Raw genomic sequence first — 21,531 nt, 5'->3', positions numbered from 1 at the left:
CGGGCTAGGCATAGTTTTAAAGCCACCTACGGGTAATACTATTAGGCAATCAATTAAAACTACCAGGTTGACTAACAACGAGGCCATGATTGCCGGTCTCGAGCTAGCTAAAAACTTGAGAGCAGAAGTCATTGAAGCCAAATGTGACTCTTTGCTGGTGGTAAGTCAAGTAAACAAAACCTTCAAAGTTCAAGAAGATAGAATGCAAAGGTATTTGGACAAACTACATGTCACTTTGTAGCATTTCAAACAATGGACTTTACAACATGTTCCACGAGAGCAAAACAGTGAGGTTGATACACTTGCGAATTTGGGATCATCGGTCGAGGAAGGTGACTTGAGCTCGGGGACTGTCGTTCAACTCTCGAGATCCATGATCGATGAAGGTCACGCCGAGATAAATTCTACGAGCTTAACCTGGGATTAGAGAAATAAGTATATTAAATATTTAAAGAACGGAAAGCTCCCATCGGACCCTAAAGATTCAAGGGCCCTATGAACTAAAGCTGCTCGATTCACGTTGGCTTCAGATGGAACGCTATACCGAAGGACATTCGATGGACCATTGGCAGTATGCTTGGGTCCAGGAGATACCGATTACATCCTACGTGAGGTGTACGAGGGCACTTGTGGGAATCACTCCGGTGCCGATCCATTAGTCTGAAAAATAATCAGGGCAAGGTATTATTGGATCGATATGGGCAAAGATGCGAAGGAATTTGTTCGAAAATGTGACAAATGTCAAAGGTTTGCACCAATGATCCATCAACCCGGAGAGCAACTTCACTCAGTCCTATCCCCATGGCCATTCATGAAATGGGGAATGGATATCGTCGGCCCTCTGTCATCGACCCCAAGTAAAGCTAAATTCATTTTATTTATGACTGGCTATTTCTCTAAATGGGTTGAAGCACAGGCATTCGAGAAAGTAAGAGATAGCGAAGTTATAGACTTTATCTGGGATCATATCGTATGTCGATTCGGGATACCCGCCGAAATAGTATGTGATAATGGGAAACAATTTGTTGGCAGCAAAGTGACGAAATTCTTCGAAGATCACAAAATAAGAAGGATATTATCAATACCGTATCACCCCAGTGTGAATGGACATGCCGAATCAACGAACAAAACTATCATTCAAAACCTAAAGAAGAGGCTGAACGACGCTAAAGGAAAGTGGAGAGAAATCCTACCCGAAGTCCTTTGGGCATATCGAACAACGTCAAAATCTAGTACGGGGGCAACCCCGTTCTCCTTAGTATATGGGTTCGAAGCCTTGATACCAGTCGAAGTCGGTGAACCCAGTGCCAGATTTTGATACACAATAGAAGAATCAAATAATGAGGCTATGAACACTAGCCTCGAATTATCGGACGAAAAATGAGAAGCTGCTCTTGTCCAATTGGCCGCCCAAAAGCAACGAATCGAAAGATACTATAATTGAAGAACCAAACTCCGCCATTTTAAGCCCGGGGACTTAGTGCTAAGAAAAGTCACCCTCAATACCCGAAATCCAAATGAAGGAAAACTAGGATCAAACTGGGAAGGACCATATCAGGTTCTCGAGAACGTCGGAAAGGGATCATACAAGCTCGGCATTATAAACGGCAAACAACTATCAAGCAATTGGAATGTGTCACATCTAAAACGATACTACTGTTAAGGTATGACCCTCCCATATTCATTTACATTTCAAAACTAACCCCTGCAGAAGTCCGATCAGGAGCTAAGATGGATCCTTCAATACGAAACCTTAGATCTGAAAGCACGCATTGCACTCTTTTTCCCTTAGACCGATTTTATCCCAAATGGGTTTTTCGGCAAGGTTTTTAATGAGGCAACCAATGATCGTGCTGCACTTACAACAATATCCGAGGCCTCTTTACAATCGACCTCGAATACTGGGGGGGGGGGGCATTAGCCCTCAAATATATCAAGTTCTGATGCAAGAAAGTTATTTCGCAACAATGGGGTCCCAATAAGAACAGTTGTAAGAGCCAAATGGTCAAAACGAACCATGCTCATGTAGTTGGCCCGAACCCAGATGCGAAACATGAACACATGTATAATGACTTGCAAAGAAAGTTCTCCTCTTTACCGACATCTTATATCCAAGAAAAATTCCTCTATTTGGAGATTTATTACGCAAACAGAATTAAGATAAACTCGACCACTAAGCCTACGGGCTACTTTTATTTCGAGTTCGAGCTAGCACTCACTCGACTGTTATGCCTACGGGCTACATTACTTCGAGTTTAAATCATCCACTCGACGACTAAGCCTACGGGCTACTTTTATTTCAAGTTTGAGAAAGCACTCACTCGACCATTACGCCTACGGGCTACTTTTATTTCGAGTTCGAGCAAATACTCACTCGACCATTACGCCTACGGGCTACATTACTTCGAGTTCGAATCATTCACTCAACTACTAAGACTACAAGCTACTTTTATTTCGAGTTCGAGCAAACACTCACTCGACTATTATGCCTACGTGCTACATTACTTCGAGTTCGAATCATTCACTTTACTACTAAGCCTACGGGCGACTTTTATTTTGAGTTCGAGCAAACACTCACTCGACCATTACGCCTACGGGCTACATTCCTTCGAGTTCGAATCATTCACTCGACTACTAAGCCTACATGCTACTTTTATTTCGAGTTCGAACAAACAATCATTCGACCATTACGCCTACGGGCTACATTACTTCGAGTTTAAATCATTCACTCGACGACTAAGCCTACGGGCTACTTTTATTTCGAGCAAGCACTCACTCGACCATTACGCCTACGGGCTACATTACTTCGAGTTTGAATCATTCACTTGACGACTAAGCCTACGGGCTACTTTTATTTTGAGTTAAATCAAGCACTCACTCGACCATTACGCCTACGGGCTATATTTCTTCGAGCTCGAATCATTGACTCAACTAAGCCTAAGGGCTACATCACTTCAAGTTTGAATAAGCGCTCGCTCGGTTATAGAGGCTACGGAGTCCAAATTTGATTAAGTTCTTTAATTCCTTGTGAAAACATTCATAAGGCATGAATAAAGTCTTCATAAGACCGGAAACAAAACAGAAGCAAGTCGGCAAAAAAAGGGGATATTTCTATATACAAAATTGTTTACATGATTGATTACAACGTAAAAATTAAGGACTAAGCTTCCTAGTCATCCCCAAGAGCGGTCTCTTCTCTATCGGGCTCCCCCCCATTCTAGGATCCTCTCTTACTCCCATCGCCATCATCATTGTCATCATCATCGTCATCAGAAACCAAGGCTTCAGCATCGACTTCGAGTTCTTTGGCCCTTTTTATCTTTTCAATGAGGTTGAAACCATGAGCATGGAACTCCTCGAGGGTTTCCCTCCGAGATCGGCACTTAGCAAGTTCAGCGACCCAATGTGCTCAAGTATTGGCGGTCTCGGCTGTCTCTCTTGGTTGGACCTGGGCAGCTTCAGCATCAGCCCGATAGACGGCCACGAGTGCATCCACATCGGCCTTTGCCTTTTCGGCATCAGATTCGGCCTTGGCAAGTACAAAGTCCAACCGAGCCTCGAGCTCCTCTATTTTTCTTGCTTGAACCTGGCCTTTTTCCTTCATTCTCTGAAGTTGGGTTTCGGCCGATGATAACAGGGCTCGAGCAGTTTCTTTCTCTGCAGCAAAGCGGTCCATACCTTCTTTCCACTGCAAAGACTTCGCTTTTATCACCCCAACCTCCTCACGAAGCTTCCCGATCATCACAATTCTTTGCTGCAACTATGAGACCGAAACATTAGCCATCGTTCCGGTATCAAGCCCATAGGCTTTAAAAAGTATCATTACCTGCTCAGACAGATCAGTCTGATCTCGGTAAGCCTTGGCCAACTCAGCTCGGAGGTCTTTTATTTCCTCTTCCCTTTGCCCTAAGAGAAGTTTTAGGGAGTTCCTCTCATCAGTAACCCATTGAAGGTCAGCCTCGTATCGACGCAGCTCGTTTTGGGACCAAGAACATGCTTCTCGATGAACTGCCGCTTCCTACAAAGAAACAAGAAACGAAGTTAGAAATGAAAAGTAAACATAAAGGTAGTACCGACAAAATAATTTTAAGGCTTACCTGATTCAAAGCCTGCTGCACCCCGTGAAAAAGATCCAATTCATCACTAGTACCGGTAACGTCCTCGATACCGGTAAATCGGGCCACGAAAGGGATCCTCTCCATCATGAGTCTTGTCTAGATCGAGGGCCCCCAAAGCTTAGGCTTCCCAAATCACCCCTGCGGAAAAAGCGTAAAAGGTGGGCGAATCTTCGATTGCTGCTGCCTCAAATGAATCACTTGGAGAATTCTTTTCGGTTCGAAGGGATTCAAGAGGGGCCCCTTCAGACATATCCCCTATCCGTTGGCTCCGATGGGATGCGTCTTTGATCTCCGATAATTCAGGGATTTCGCCCGAATATTTCTCCGTTATATCCTCAGTTCAAGGCGGAGCCTCATGAAGCATCATCGATCCAGCTGCCGATGGGGCATCGGTGGTTCTCTTCGTTCGGGCCGCCAGCGCGGACCCATCATTTTCTTCATCTTCATCCCTTAGACGCAGAACTGATTCCACGGTCAAAGGAATGGCATTCTTGTTCGGCTTACGAGCCACCCTCTTCTTCAGTTTTTGATCTTCGGGAACAGAGGCTCTTTTCCTTTTATTTTCCTTCACCGACTTTGGGACAGAGGCCAAAGTTTCTTCTTCGTTGGACAAGGGCCTCAAAACCGCATCTTTGCCCAAACCTGCATATGGAAAATTTTATTAAAATATTGGGAAATCATCTCATTCGAATTATCAAAGAGTACGAGAAAGGGGCTTACCATGATGTTTGGCCTCCCACCGACCCTTTGACAAATCACGCCATGAGTGCTCGGCATATGTGGAGGTCGAAATAAGAGCTCGTACCCAGTTCTTGAGATCGGGAACTGCTCCGGGCATCCAGGGAACCACTGCATCACAAAAAAGAAGAGTATCGATGAGAAAAGAAATGAAAGAACAAAATAGAAGGAAGTAACAGCAGGATCACACTTACGTTTCATATTCCACTCCTCGAGAAAGGGCATCTTTTCAGTCGGAATCAAGTCCGAAGTCCTCACTCGAACGATCCTGCCCATCTAGCCCTAATCCTTGTCCTCGTCAATGCTCGAGAACAGAGCCTTGGTAGCCCGACGCTGAAGTTTTATTAATCCTCCTTGAAAAAGTCGAGGACGGTACAATCGGATAAGATGGTCGGGGGTGAACGGCATCCCCTCGATTTTGTTCACAAAGTATCAGATCAAGATAACGATCCACCAAAAAGAAGGATGGACCTGGCCTAGGGTTATTTGGTATTGATGACAGAAGTCAATAATAATGGAATCGAAGGGACCTAACGTGAAAGGGTAAGTATACACATTCAAAAACCCTTTCATGTAAGTGGTGATATCTTCGTCAGAAGTAGAAATTATTATTTCTTTTTTATCCCAATTGCAATCTTTCTTTAGCTGTTTGAGGTACTTCTCGGTTATCGAACACATGTACCTCGATACTGGCTCACAACGGACAGGGACTGATGAGCCTTTATCGACCTTAAAATCAGAAGTAAGAACACATGTCCCGGGAACACACTCCTCAGATCGTGGTTCTGCCGGTGTCTCATCGGCGGCACACTGTGAAGATGAAGCCTTCTCTTTCTGAGGAATGGTTTGTGATGTTTTCGCCATTTTCGAATTCAAAGGTGAGGAATAGAAGAAAGTGACAAAGATTTGGTAAAATTGAAGAGGGGATTTTTGCAAAGAGAAATTACAGATCTGCGGGTAAGTCAGAGAATACGAAAAGGGACTTGGGAAATTTGGAAGATTGAAGATGTAAAAGTGGTAAATGATAAAAGGAAGGGTTATTTATAGGTTTAAGCGATGGCGGTTCAGTATCAGCGGTGGCCGACCACCGTCTGACATGCATTAAATGCCTTGAAAGACTAAATCGACGGGATAGCTATCACGTGCGTCATGATCAAGCCCGATGGAAATGTCAGCTTATAATCCGATCGAGCCGTTGAAAAATCATATCGTTTCTCACCACATTCTTCCTGAGAAACGAGGGAACTATCTGTATACGGTCGAAATAAATTTCGGCCTTCGTACGTCTGATCGAGTTCGAAAGATAATCGATCGAAGTGAGACGTCGAGATGGGTTCCGAAGATGGTACAAACAAGTTTCGAACCCGAAGGGCCGATCAATGTCGAGTCTGATATCATTATCAAGCTCGAATCCAAATCGAACTATGATGCAAAGTAAAGCTATCAAGCTTATGATCCAGAGATCGACCAACATTGACCCCAAATCAATTTAAGGGTCCGAGTCAGAATCGAGCTTAAGCCAAGATCGAGAGCTCGAGTCAGAATTGAGCTCAAGCCAAGATTGAGAGATCGAGTCAGAATCGAGCTCAAGCCAAGATTGAGAACTCGAGTCAAGATCGAGCTCACAGACAAAAGTTGTTGCAATCCCACTATAGGAGAGAATCTTGGCAGAAATTGTGGAAAAGCTGATTTATCATGGATCTCCCATTGAGTATTTTTAATTATATTTAAAGTAAGATCCCTCTACTATAAAGGCGAGGGTCATCATTTCTGTAAGGGCGGTTTTTGGAGCTCACATTGTAGTTCAAGCACCATATCCTCTTATATTCAAGAGTTACTCTTTTAAGCCTCATAAACTGATTCATCTTGCTTAGTCCTAAAAATCGCATTCTTTACAACTTTGTTTATTTTGCCCTCTTTGCGGTCCATATTTGATATTTTCTTTTATCCTTACGATTTATATTAAGCTATATCACATATCCTTAGAACTACGAATAAATTCAACTCTATTTGTTTTTCGGGTAAACAAAAATCTGCATAGGTTTTGCTGGGTTTAATACCGAAAATTTAGCAAACATTAGTTTACTAAGATTATATTAGTAATACACAGAATAATAATGAATTATACAGACGAATATAAGTAATCCAATACAAAGGTATTGGCCAAACGATGCATTAAGCATACTAAGATTATACTAGTAGGTAATACATAGTTCTCGATCTAAAACCAAACAACCGTATAAGTAATAATAGTACAAATTTTTATACCAAAATTAAATTTTCTTATCCTCTATCAAACCAAACGATACCCCATAACCCATATATGCAAACCAAAACATTTTTAAAAAGTTGTAGATGTATACACATTTCCAAACTGTAGCGTTAAATTATGGAATGAAAGACATATTGTTGCGACCAAACACACTCACGCAAGTATACGTGGTCGTCAAGTAATATAGTAGTGAGTAGAGTATCGTTCCCACGAATACTTATGATTAACTTTTGACTAACTCAAACTCAAATAACTTATCGATTCAAGCGATTTCTCACAAAATAGATAATTTTCTAATTTACCACCTAAAAACTATCAAGTAATGAAATACTAGAGATCAACCACAACACTTAAATGATTTCGAATAACAATCCATAGGAGATAATATTCCAGGGTCACGGGTTATCTAACAATCATGTTGCATTCTTAGCTTAAAATAACTAATTGATTTATCTAGATTGTTGATTGACAGGGTTGATATTACTCATAAGAATCTGTCGAGTTCTTACTCGCCTATTCAAGCTAACTTAATGCCTATTGTCTATGGAATTAATATTAACAAGAATGCATTTACACTTCCTGTATTTTAATCGAGCAAGACAATTAGGTATATTTCTATCCTAATTGCGAATTCGTTCCCCGATGCCCGGGATCAAGAACTTGCTTTATTTAATTCTATATGCAATCTAGAATTCCCACTTTCGAGTTCAACTCTAGATTCGTAGATAGTAATTCACTGTTAGCTACTCAGCAAATTAATTAAAAACAAAATTAAATAAACAACCCAATATGATAAAATCAACTTTGTCAAATTAAACTTCAAACGTCAACATTCATGTATACCCATGATCCTAGAATAATAGGGTTCTTAGCCACTCATGTTCATGCAATCATCAAATAATTTACAAGAGTGCATAATAATCAATAAAAGAAGGAAATATAAGAACTCTAGATGAATTCCGTGGTTCCCCAGCTTTGTCGTGGCTTTTTCCCCCTTCCCAATATGTTAGATGCCCTAAAAAAGGCATTTTTGGCTTATATATTGCGTACAAAAGTCGTGGGCCAAAGTTTTCCTATTCCTAATCCGACTCAGCTTCAGGGATTGATGCTTGGGTGGATGCGTCGCATCCACCTCGTCCTCCACTTCTCAGCTTCGCATGCTAGGGTGGATGCTTTGCTGCATCCACCCTTTGTTCCTCCATCTCAGCTTTGCCTAGGTGCAGATGCTAAGGCGGATGCTATGGGCCGACTTCATTGCTAAGGGTGCACGAAATCTGATTTTTTTCTAGATTGGATGCGACGCATCCAACCCCTCTTCCTCTACCTAGAGCACCTTTTCTTCATATTTTTGCACTCCAAACACACTAAATCATCACACACAACTCAATTAGTCATAAAACCAATAATTAAACCATGTTGGGTATTTTAAAGATCAAATAGCATCAAAAAGCGGTTAAAACATGGGTAAAGTAACATCAACACATATCAAAATATGCCCAATATCACCACCCCACACTTAAACCTTTGTTCGTCCTCGAACAAACCATCACTATAGTAGACGAAATAAAATTAAGCTCTTATTATTCAAAGCACATTTCACATATGACCATAGTTATTTGTAACAATTAGGCTCTAGAATATACATCACATACACTTCCCTTTACTTATGCCATTCTTTAAAAATATTCAAACATAGACAACATGCTCACAATAATCCTAACCTCAAAAACCGACTCAATGTCACAATGCACTCATGGCTTGAACACCCAACATCATAGAGAAGTCTAATAACGTTACCTATCCCTCGTGAAACCATGTGCCCTCACAACAAGAACAAGAGAGCGAGTTCAATCCACACATTCGAATCTCATGATCAAATATATTTTAATGACTCACATATATCAAAGAAAATCGCTCACTCTCACAAAGAAGTCACATGCATGCAATTGGTACCATAGGCTTGCCCTTAATGTAAATCTCTACTAATGTAAGCTCGCTCGATCTAAAATCAATTAGGACTTTTTCATGGTTGTAATGTGGGCTAAGGGATGGGTAGGATATATTTAAGGAATAGCGACTCACCCTCCTAAGCACTTTAATACATCACAAAATTACTTTAAGCGTATTTTCTTCAATACCACTTCAATTTCACAAACAATATCACCCCCAAAAACAGTCCCTTCTTCTTTAAGCACTACTTTAGTTCATACCCACTAGCAAGAACAAGACAACAATTTATTCATTTCTATTTTTCCTTTTTTTTTGTTTTCAATTTCCGCTAGTGGTGTAGTATTTTACAAAACAAGTGCACCTATCTTCCTTTCATTGGTTTCACTCAAAAGTCACCCACACTTAGTCCCTTCTTACTTCTTTTAGCGCTCATCTAACAATTAAAGTGCTTTAAGAGGTAAAAGGATCAAAACAATGTCAATTAAGAATAAAAAGGGTATAGGCTTGTAATGTGGGTACCAAATAACAGGTCTACAGGCTCAAAAGGGTTAACTAGGGATATATTTTATTTGTGATAAGCAATTAAGCTCAAAAAGATCAAAGAAAGCCTAAAATCAATTCTCAAACCGAGCATCACCTAAAATTTCGCTTCAACTCATATACCGGGCAAGTTCTAGACACAAGTACAATGACATGGACTACACAAAAAATCTCACCACACATGGCACATGACTCACTAAGGCACGGTCCCATTCCGACTCTCAAATAATGCAAGTATTCACGGAGCCACGAGATATTAAGCATTAAGCGCAAAGTGAACACAAGTCAAGAAAACGAGAAATAATCATCACAAAACATGCTATCCAATATATAAAGGCATCAAGATTAATATCAAAATATAGGGGAGATACTACACATGCCAAAGCATAAATATGCTACTATGAAACAAGTCAAGGGCGCTTAGGTTCATCATTCTTCCTCCTTTTATTTCCTAAATTCCTAATCTACTCGGAAAGAAAAAAGCTACCCGGTTCAAACTACATCCCATGGAAAAGAACCGAGGCATAAAGAAAAAATACAGGGGATTATTACTACCTAAAGAAAGCTAAAAGACATATTTTTGGATTTTTTTTAGACTTTAATCCCTCAAGAAAAATGTCTAGGAGATCAATCGTCGGGAAAAGTCCAATTTTTCTACTTTTTTCGTTTTTTCTTTCCCACAAAAGCTACTACACTTAAGAATGAGTACTACAACTAAGCTAAAATAGCACAAAAACTCATCCAAACGATCTCCTCACCCCACACTTAAAATTTTGCAATGTCCTCAATGCACACTATAAATAATAAGAGGGTAAACGAGACTCCCTGGTAGGCCAAAGGCCGAAGCAATAGCGGCTCACGAGGTACTCAGACTTCCCCCAGGCATCGTCCTTTGTGTGGGCACCCCACACTTAGTCCTCACCATCTAGCTCGCTTTTGCACTCTTCTAATGGCTTTGCTTCCTATGCTCATAATCCTACAAAACAAAAATAAATACTACAAAATAATAAAAATAAAATAAAATAAAAAGTAAACAAAAATAAAAGAAAGCAGTAACGCTGGGTTGCCTCCCAACAAGCGCCTGATTTAACGTAGCGGCACGACGTGAACCACTTTTTGCCTCCACCTCGAACTTATGAATTGAGCCCCTAACATGGCATCCAGTCTGCGGCTATGCTCCAGTGGTGGGGATACAAAAATAAATAGGCCAAGTAACAAATATTTCACTCTATACTTCTCGTCCTTTATATGAGAAATATAATTTTTTCTCTCTGGCACGACAAATCCAAGAATGTAAGCATCATGTTCCTCTTCCATTGACTCCTCCAAAGACTCAGATGACTCGATTTTCATGTCATCATCCAAATACAATGTCGAAAAATATTTAGAATGAGGACCAACACGCCCTAACTTTGGAATTGTATTACTATTTATATCCTCATATGTGCACACACTAGAGTCTTCAAATATTACATTATCTACTACCTCGCATGGCTCTAGTGTACTTTTCTCAACATGGGCATCATCAACAGAGTCCTCAATTTGGCGTATAAGCTCCTTTTTAGCTTCTAACAACTCATTACTATTTTGTTGGGCGTTAGACGCAATAACCTTTGCATTTAATTGATCTTGCAAGTCGTGAATAGTAGTGCTAAATTTATCGATCTCTTGTCCCAGTTTAGATCTTCCCTCTATAAAGTGTCTCATCCCATCAATAAGTTCCTCACGTTGAGCCTCATATATTTCTAACTTTTCAGCCTGTTCTACCAACCAAGTTTGGCTCAAAATCTCCTCTTTTTCAAAATTTTTCTCTTGCTGGTTCTCGCTTTCTTCATTCAATTCTTCCATATTGGCCTTCATTCTTGTGATTGCTGCCCTCATTCTTTTCATATCTTTTTTGAGTTCATCCTGTTGCTCTGCTACTTGCCTCAGAATATCCCTAATATATGCATCAGGTTCCATATCCTGCACTTTATTGCCCCTATCACACTCAGAAACATCATTAGAAAGATCATAATAAGGGCTCAGAGAAGGATGAACAAGATTAGGACAACCATCCCAATGGCCATCTTGACCACCACACATATTACAAATATGCCACTCAAAGGATTGAGATTGTGCGCACAAATCGGTCCCGGGAATATTCTGATAATTTTTCCACCAGTGGGGTCCTCCACAATATGGACAAGGATCATCAAAATAAGAATAACCATCATTCGAATAATTTTCATTCCAAGATGCCATGTTAAAGTAAATAACAAATACTAACTAAACTAAAACAAAAAAAATGAATAGATAAAAAAAAATGTCTAATCTAGAAAAATAGCTAATTTCTAAGTCCCTGGCAACGGCGCTAAAAACTTGTTGCGACCAAACACACTCACGCAAGTATACGTGGTCCTCAAGTAATATAGTAGTGAGTAGAGTATCGTTCCCACAAAGCCTTATAATTAACTTTTGACTAACTCAAACTCAAATAACTTATTGATTCAAGCGATTTCTCACAAAATAGATAATTTTCTAATTTACCAACTAAAATCTATCAAGTAATGAAATACTAGAGATCAACCACAACACTTAAATGATTTCGAATAACAATCAATAGGAGATAATATTCCAGGGTCATGGGTTATCTAACAATCATGTTGCATTCTTAGCTTAAAATAACTAATTGATTTATCTGGATTGTTGATTGACAGGGTTGATATTACTCATAAGAATCTGTCAAGTTCTTACTCGCCTATTCAAGCTAACTTAATGCCTATATGTCTATGGAATTAATATTAACAAGAATGCATTTACACTTCATGTATTTCAACCGAGCAAGACAATTAGGTATATTTCTATCCTAATTGCGAATCCGTTCTCCGATGCACGGGTTCAAGAACTTGATTTATTTAATTCTATATGCAATCTAGAATTCCCACTTTCGAGTTCAACTCTAGATTCGTAGATAGTAATTCACTATTAGCTACTCAGCAAATTAATTAAAAATAGAATTAAATAAATAACCCAATATGATAAAATCAACTTTGTCAAATTAAACTTCAAACGTCAACATTCATGTATACCCATGACCCTAGAATAATAGGGTTCTTAGCCACTCATGTTCATGCAATCATCAAATAATTCACAAGAGTGCATAATAATCAATAAAAGAAGGAAAAATAAGAACTCTAGATGAATTCCGTGGTTCCCCAGCTTTGTCGTGGCTTTTTCCCCCTTCCCAATATGTTAGATGCCCTAAAAGAGTTTTTGGCTTATATATTGCGTACAAAAGTCGTGGGCCAAAGTTCTCATATTCCTAATCCGACTCAGCTTCAGGGATTGATGCTGGGGTGGATGCGTCGCATCCACCTCGTCCTCCACTTCTCAGCTTCGCATGCTAGGAGCATCCACCCTTTGTTCCTCCATCTCAGCTTTGCCCAGGTGCGGATGCTAAGGCGGATGCTATGGGCCGACTTCACTGCTAAGGTTGCACGAAATCTGATTTTTTTCTAGATTGGATGCGACGCATCCAACCCCTCTTCCTCTACCTAGAGCACCTTTTCTTCATATTTTTGCACTCCAAACACACTAAATCATCACACACAACTCAATTAGTCATAAAACCAATAATTAAACCATGTTGGGTATTTTAAAGATCAAATAGCATCAAAAAGCGGTTAAAACATGGGTAAAGTAACATCAACACATATCAAAATATGCCCAATATCACCACCCCACACTTAAACCTTTGTTCGTCCTCGAACAAACCATCACTATAGTAGACGAAATAAAATTAAGCTCTTATTATTCAAAGCACATTTCACATATGACCATAGTTATTTGTAACAATTAGGCTCTAGAATATACATCACATACACTTCCCTTTACTTATGCCATTCTTTAAAAATATTCAAACATAGACAACATGCTCACAATAATCCTAACCTCAAAAACCGACTCAATGTCACAATGCACTCATGGCTTGAACACCCAACATCATAGAGAAGTCTAATAACGTTACCTATCCCTCGTGAAACCATGTGCCCTCACAACAAGAACAAGAGAGCGAGTTCAATCCACACATTCGAATCTCATGATCAAATATATTTTAATGACTCACATATATCAAAGAAAATCGCTCACTCTCACAAAGAAGTCACATGCATGCAATTGGTACCATAGGCTTGCCCTTAATGTAAATCTCTACTAATGTAAGCTCGCTTGATCTAAAATCAATTAGGACTTTTTCATGGTTGTAATGTGGGCTAAGGGATGGGTAGAATATATTTAAGGAATAGCGACTCACCCTCCTAAGCACTTTAATACATCACAAAATTACTTTAAGCGTATTTTCTTCAATACCACTTCAATTTCACAAACAATATCACCCCCAAAAACAGTCCCTTCTTCTTTAAGCACTACTTTAGTTCATACCCACTAGCAAGAACAAGACAACAATTTATTCATTTCTATTTTTCCTTTTTTTTTGTTTTCAATTTCCGCTAGTGGTGTAGTATTTTACAAAACAAGTGCACCTATCTTCCTTTCATTGGTTTCACTCAAAAGTCACCCACACTTAGTCCCTTCTTACTTCTTTTAGCGCTCATCTAACAATTAAAGTGCTTTAAGAGGTAAAAGGATCAAAACAATGTCAATTAAGAATAAAAAGGGTGTAGGCTTGTAATGTGGGTACCAAATAACAGGTCTACAGGCTCAAAAGGGTTAACTAGGGATATATTTTATTTGTGATAAGCAATTAAGCTCAAAAAGATCAAAGAAAGCCTAAAATCAATTCTCAAACCGAGCATCACCTAAAATTTCGCTTCAACTCATATACCGGGCAAGTTCTAGACACAAGTACAATGACATGGACTACACAAAAAATCTCACCACACATGGCACATGACTCACTAAGGCACGGTCCCATTCCGACTCTCAAATAATGCAAGTATTCACGGAGCCACGAGATATTAAGCATTTAAGCGCAAAGTGAACACAAGTCAAGAAAACGAGAAATAATCGTCACAAAACATGCTATCCAATATATAAAGGCATCAAGATTAATATCAAAATATAGGGGAGATACTACACATGCCAAAGCATAAATATGCTACTATGAAACAAGTCAAGGGCGCTTAGGTTCATCATTCTTCCTCCTTTTATTTCCTAAATTCCTAATCTACTCGGAAAGAAAAAAACTACCCGGTTCAAACTACATCCCATGGAAAAGAACCGAGGCATAAAGAAAAAACACAGGGGATTATTACTACCTAAAGAAAGCTAAAAGACATATTTTTGGATTTTTTTTAGACTTTAATCCCTCAAGAAAAATGTCTAGGAGATCAGTCGTCGGGAAAAGTCCAATTTTTTTACTTTTTTCGTTTTTTCTTTCCCACAAAAGCTACTACACTTAAGAATGAGTACTACAACTAAGCTAAAATAGCACAAAAACTCATCCAAACGATCTCCTCACCCCACACTTAAAATTTTGCAATGTCCTCAATGCACACTATAAATAATAAGAGGGTAAACGAGACTCCCTGGTAGGCCAAAGGCCGAAGCAATAGCGGCTCACGAGGTACTCAGACTTCCCCAGGCATCGTCCTTTGTGTGGGCACCCCACACTTAGTCCTCACCATCTAGCTCGCTTTTGCACTCTTCTAATGGCTTTGCTTCCTATGCTCATAATCCTACAAAACAAAAATAAATACTACAAAATAATAAAAATAAAATAAAATAAAAAGTAAACAAAAATAAAAGAAAGCAGTAACGCTGGGTTGCCTCCCAACAAGCGCCTGATTTAACGTAGCGGCACGACGTGAACCACTTTTTGCCTCCACCTCGAACTTATGAATTGAGCCCCTAACATGGCATCCAGTCTGCGGCTATGCTCCAGTGGTGGGGATACAAAAATAAATAGGCCAAGTAACAAATATTTCACTCTATACTTCTCGTCCTTTATATGAGAAATATAATTTTTTCTCTCTGGCACGACAAATCCAAGAATGTAAGCATCATGTTCCTCTTCCATTGACTCCTCCAAAGACTCAGATGACTCGATTTTCATGTCATCATCCAAATACAATGTCGAAAAATATTTAGAATGAGGACCAACACGCCCTAACTTTGGAATTGTATTACTATTTATATCCTCATATGTGCACACACTAGAGTCTTCAAATATTACATTATCTACTACCTCGCATGGCTCTAGTGTACTTTTCTCAACATGGGCATCATCAACAGAGTCCTCAATTTGGCGTATAAGCTCCTTTTTAGCTTCTAACAACTCATTACTATTTTGTTGGGCGTTAGACGCAATAACCTTTGCATTTAATTGATCTTGCAAGTCGTGAATAGTAGTGCTAAATTTATCGATCTCTTGTCCCAGTTTAGATCTTCCCTCTATAAAGTGTCTCATCCCATCAATAAGTTCCTCACGTTGAGCCTCATATATTTCTAACTTTTCAGCCTGTTCTACCAACCAAGTTTGGCTCAAAATCTCCTCTTTTTCAAAATTTTTCTCTTGTTGGTTCTCGCTTTCTTCATTCAATTCTTCCATATTGGCCTTCATTCTTGTGATTGCTGCCCTCATTCTTTTCATATCTTTTTTGAGTTCATCCTGTTGCTCTGCTACTTGCCTCAGAATATCCCTAATATATGCATCAGGTTCCATATCCTGCACTTTATTGCCCCTATCACACTCAGAAACATCATTAGAAAGATCATAATAAGGGCTCAGAGAAGGATGAACAAGATTAGGACAACCATCCCAATGGCCATCTTGACCACCACACATATTACAAATATGCCACTCAAAGGATTGAGATTGTGCGCACAAATCGGTCCCGGGAATATTCTGATAATTTTTCCACCAGTGGGGTCCTCCACAATATGGACAAGGATCATCAAAATAAGAATAACCATCATTCGAATAATTTTCATTCCAAGATGCCATGTTAAAGTAAATAACAAATACTAACTAAACTAAAACAAAAAAAATGAATAGATAAAAAAAAATGTCTAATCTAGAAAAATAGCTAATTTCTAAGTCCCCGGCAACGGCGCTAAAAACTTGTTGCGACCAAACACACTCACGCAAGTATACGTGGTCCTCAAGTAATATAGTAGTGAGTAGAGTATCGTTCCCACGAAGCCTTATAATTAACTTTTGACTAACTCAAACTCAAATAACTTATCGATTCAAGCGATTTCTCACAAAATAGATAATTTTCTAATTTACCAACTAAAAACTATCAAGTAATGAAATACTAGAGATCAACCACAACACTTAAATGATTTCGAATAACAATCAATAGGAGATAATATTCCAGGGTCACGGGTTATCTAACAATCATGTTGCATTCTTAGCTTAAAATAACTAATTGATTTATTTGGATTGTTGATTGACAGGGTTGATATTACTCATAAGAATCTGTCAAATTCTTACTCGCCTATTCAAGCTAACTTAATGCCTATATGTCTATGGAATTAATATTAACAAGAATACATTTACACTTCATGTATTTCAACCGAGCAAGACAATTAGGTATATTTCTATCCTAATTGCGAATCCGTTCTCCGATGTCCGGGTTCAAGAACTTGCTTTATTTAATTCTATATGCAATTTAGAATTCTCACTTTTGAGTTCAACTCTAGATTCGTAGATAGTAATTCACTGTTAGCTACTTAGCAAATTAATTAAAAACAAAATTAAATAAACAACCCAATATGATAAAATCAACTTTGTCAAATTAAACTTCAAACGTCAACATTCATGTATACCCATGACCCTAGAATAGTAGGGTTCTTAGCCACTCATGTTCATGCAATCATCAAATAATTCACAAGAGTGCATAATAATCAATAAAAGAAGGAAAAATAAGAACTCTAGATGAATTCCGTAGTTCCCCAGCTTTGTCGTGGCTTTTTACCCCTTCCCAATATGTTAGATGCCCTAAAAGAGGCATTTTTGGCTTATATATTGCGTACAAAAGTCCTGGGCCAAAGTTCTCCTATTCCTAATCCGACTCAGCTTCAGGGATTGATGCTGGGGTGGATGCGTCGCATCCACCTCGTCCTCCACTTCTCAGCTTCGCATGCTAGGGTGGATGCTTCGTATCCACCCTTTATTCCTCCATCTCAGCTTTGCCCAGGTGCGGATGCTAAGGCGGATGCTATAGGCCGACTTCACTGCTAAGGGTGCACGAAATTTGATTTTTTTCTAGATTGGATGCGACGCATTCAACCCCTCTTCCTCTACCTAGAGCACCTTTTCTTCATATTTTTGCACTCCAAACACCCTAAATCATCACACACAACTCAATTACTTATAAAACCAATAATTAAACCATGTTGGGTATTTTAAAGATCAAATAGCATCAAAAAGTGATTAAAATATGGGTAAAGTAACATCAACACATATCGAAATATGCCCAACATCACATATATTGGCAGGTTTATTTTGGCATCAGTAATTTAGTGAAGTATACAATGAAAATGTGTACAAACATGATATGTAATGCACTGGGATCCATGAGTACATCATGTATTTTTAAATATATAGGGAATGGAGTTGATATAGTTGGACGAGGTCAAACTCCAACATCAATTTGATCGCTGTTGCCGTCGGCGTCGTTCTTCTCATTTAAGCCTTGTATACTTTCAACAGCTTCCTTCAGATCCCACCTTGTATCCAAATCTTCTTGACAACAAGCCACTCCGATGTTGAAGAGCTTTCGGATCTGTTCTTGGCTATCCTCTGTACTGTCCATCTCTTTATCAAAAGCTAACTCATTATCTTTAATAATGGAGTCGACCCAAGTAGCCAATTCGGTACCATAGCCAGTGCTGAGAGCGAGGTAGTTTGTGGGGAACTTGCCTGTCAGGGTTTCTAGTATTAGAATCCCAAGGCTCCAAACATCAGTCTTCCTTGTGACGCGGCCTTGTTGTGCGTACTCCGGCGCTTTGTAAGCCACTAGAAGATGTTGTACTTGCGCAAGATTCACCAGAGGCACTAATGTGTAATCCATCAACACGGGATTAAAACATTTGTCCAAAAGCACATTCGATGACTTGAGGTGACCATGCGGAAGTGCTAGGCTTGGCAGCTCATTGTGAAGGTAGGCCAAGGCCTTTGCAACTCCTTTTATGATTTTCAAGCGGCTTGACCACTCCAGCCTAGATTGATTGCCTATACAGATCATACAGCTAGATTAGTGAAGCAGCAAGCTAGTACGTACGTAGGTGTAACTAATTAGGGGATATTTACTCATTCATGCATGTACAACATATATATATATATATATAGAGATAAAGAGAGAAATTGAATGTAGTAATTAACTCCATACCATGAAGGTGACTGGCCAAGCTACCATTGGAGGCATAGTCATACACAAGCAGCTTCTCTTCTTTTCTGTAATAATAGGCCACAAGGGGGAGTAGGTTGGGGTGGCTTAGTCTACCTAACCTCCTCATGTGCTCATGGAAATCTTCTTTCGCGACATGGTTCATTTGCTTAAACCTCTTCACCACCACGGCCTGGCCATCCATAAGTAGAGCCTTATAAGAGGACCCCAGGTTCCCACTCCCAAGCACCTCCGCTGATGCTCTTAGCAAATCCTGTAGATCAAATCGTGGCCTGTCATCTCTAACGAATGACAACTTACCTACTACCGCTGCTGCTGCTGGTGCCTCTGATGCCTTGTTGTTGTTAATAGTACTATTTGAATAGTTATTATCGTGTCTTGGGTAAGTTGGCGGGTTGCCGCTCATTATCACATCAGGAGCTGACGATGATGATGTAAAGGCACTTTGATCCCCATCAATATTCGAGTAATCAACAGCCCGGCCTACTTGTGGATTTCTTTGGCTGCTGCTATGGCTACGGCGGCAAATAATAAGAATTAGCACAATCATGAGACATAAGACCACCAAACAAACTGCAACGATCAACATCACTCTACTCAGAAGAGAGGGCGACTTCCTAATTATATCACCAGATTGGCCGCTGACCGTAGAGTCGAGACTGTTGGGAGTATTTGCTTCTGGACTTGGGGAGTTGCAAGCTGCAGATTCCAATGGCTTCCCACACAGACCTTTGTTCCCTGTTAATTACGATCTCTCTGTGTCAAATTACTTATTACAACAACAACGGGAAAAAAAATATGGATCGGACTAATGGAAATGATAAAATTACACGTTCAATTATATATTTATATTAGGGGAAAAAAGACCAAAGATAGGATATCGCGCTATTATATCTTTTCATGCATATGCCTAATTCCAAATTAAGATTGTTGCGCATAGGCAAAACCAATCGTTAGACTAATACTTATTTGAATATATTTTCAGATGGTTAGGAAGAATATTACCAAAGCAATACTTCCTTCTTCTATATATAGTCCATCTTTTTCCCAATCAAAATATTCATCTTGTATATAGTTATTGTGGTATATCTTGGATCTTGCTTCCCAGTAGTATACAAGTTAGAATAAATTATAAGAGCCACCACAAGAAAGACAACATCAATCAAAGAATCTTCTAGATACTTATTATTAACTAAGAGACCTTAAGTATGCACACCAAATTAATCCATCGGCACAACCTCTTTATGGTCCTCTCTTTTCTTTTTCTTTTTAAATATATCTTTCTATGTTGATTGGAATGCCGAGGGGAATGTATCTGCCAGATGAAGAAGTTGCCCCTTTTGGCACTCGCTCTCTCCGTCCATGGTTGTTCATAAAAACATTGACGTGGTAACAATATTTCCCACCTACGTGTAGAACATGCAATAATTAATGACGCGCAGTCATGGGGAGCATGTTCGTATACCTGAGAATGTTGTTGGATCCATTAAAGAAAGAGAGGGAGGGATTGGTCCCTCGAGTTGGTTGTTGGATACGTTGAGGAGTTTGAGAACGTCCTGGGGAAAATCAGGTATAGAGCCACTGAATCTATTATTTTCTAGCCTCAACTCGAAGAGCCTGGGGCAGGAGGTAGCCAGGGAGGTGGGAATGTTGCCTGTGAATTGGTTGTCGGCTAAATACAATTTCTTGAGATAAGTCATACCCTTGAAAGCATCATCCGGGATCTGACCGGAAAAGCTATTATTGGACAAGTACAACGACTTGAGCGCACCGAGTTTATTCCAATCAGGCATTGCTCCCTTGAAGCTGTTGTTCATAAAGCTCAGGGTCCGTAGGAAATGCAACGGAAGCAGGGAATCTATATCAATCACCCCGGACAAGTCCAAGTCCTCAAGTCTCAAACCCCATACGTCCCCTTCAAAGCAAATCACTCCTGACCAATTCTCAATGTTCCCATTACACGGACTTACGGATGGAACCCAAGACCCAAGTACTTCCTGTCCTTTAGCTGAAGATATAGATAGCGAACTTTTGAAGTTGAGGAGAGCCTCGGAAGAGCTCTTTGCATCTGGAAGATGATCTGTTTTATCTGTGGGGTCGTCGTCCACATCTACTGCAGGTTGAGCCGATACAAATGTGAACGACGCAAGAAGAAGGAAAATGATCATGTGACGAAACCATGATCTTGATCTTGATCTTGATGATGAAGAACATGCAAACGAGGTAATGGGTGCTTCTGCTTCTCGCTGCGGATCTCCGTAAACAAGTACTGGTGGCCGGCCGGCATCTTGCACCTCCGTCATCATCCTTCCTTTGGCTACCCACAACAAACCACAATTTGAGGCATAAGCACTGCACACCTCTCTAACCATAGATTTTTACGGCATTTCTTTTGGTTTTTATTACATTACTTTTTTCAACGTCTTCCGTACGTCCCTTTTTTTTTCTTTTTTTTTTTTTTGAAAATTCTCTTTGTGTTCTCTCCTCAATGTTGGGTAAGGAAGAGAGAGCTAGTGCCAAGCAATGAAAATTGCCACGTAAAAGCCCGAACTAATAT

At 39.6% G+C, this 21,531-nt stretch overlaps 2 protein-coding genes across 2 annotated transcripts in view; both read right to left on the bottom strand.

Annotated features, from left to right (window-relative positions):
* LOC138903856 (uncharacterized) overlaps nucleotides 1-16,405 on the bottom strand; it is a 28,663-nt gene extending 12,258 nt beyond the window's left edge. The window contains exons 1-6 of the mRNA XM_070192428.1: nucleotides 16,071-16,405; nucleotides 11,369-11,599; nucleotides 4,924-4,967; nucleotides 4,582-4,760; nucleotides 3,827-4,018; nucleotides 3,235-3,319 (exon numbers count right to left, since the gene is read on the bottom strand). Of these exons, the coding sequence (XP_070048529.1) occupies nucleotides 3,235-3,319; nucleotides 3,827-4,018; nucleotides 4,582-4,760; nucleotides 4,924-4,967; nucleotides 11,369-11,599; nucleotides 16,071-16,405 (1,066 nt within the window). The remainder of the gene's footprint in view (nucleotides 1-3,234; nucleotides 3,320-3,826; nucleotides 4,019-4,581; nucleotides 4,761-4,923; nucleotides 4,968-11,368; nucleotides 11,600-16,070) is intronic.
* Nucleotides 16,406-18,028: 1,623 nt separating this feature from the next.
* On the bottom strand, nucleotides 18,029-21,531 carry LOC104110358 (pollen receptor-like kinase 1). The gene is made up of 3 exons (XM_018775660.3): nucleotides 20,440-21,531; nucleotides 18,957-19,712; nucleotides 18,029-18,799 (listed from the first exon to the last, which is right to left on the bottom strand). Exons 1-3 carry the CDS (start codon nucleotides 21,344-21,346, stop codon nucleotides 18,201-18,203), a joined length of 2,262 nt encoding a protein of 753 aa, XP_018631176.1. The 5' UTR covers nucleotides 21,347-21,531; the 3' UTR covers nucleotides 18,029-18,200.

This window comes from Nicotiana tomentosiformis, unplaced genomic scaffold (assembly GCF_000390325.3).
Source record: "Nicotiana tomentosiformis unplaced genomic scaffold, ASM39032v3 Un00047, whole genome shotgun sequence".
NCBI lineage: Eukaryota > Viridiplantae > Streptophyta > Magnoliopsida > Solanales > Solanaceae > Nicotiana > Nicotiana tomentosiformis.
This window is presented reverse-complemented; position numbering and strand designations above follow the sequence as displayed.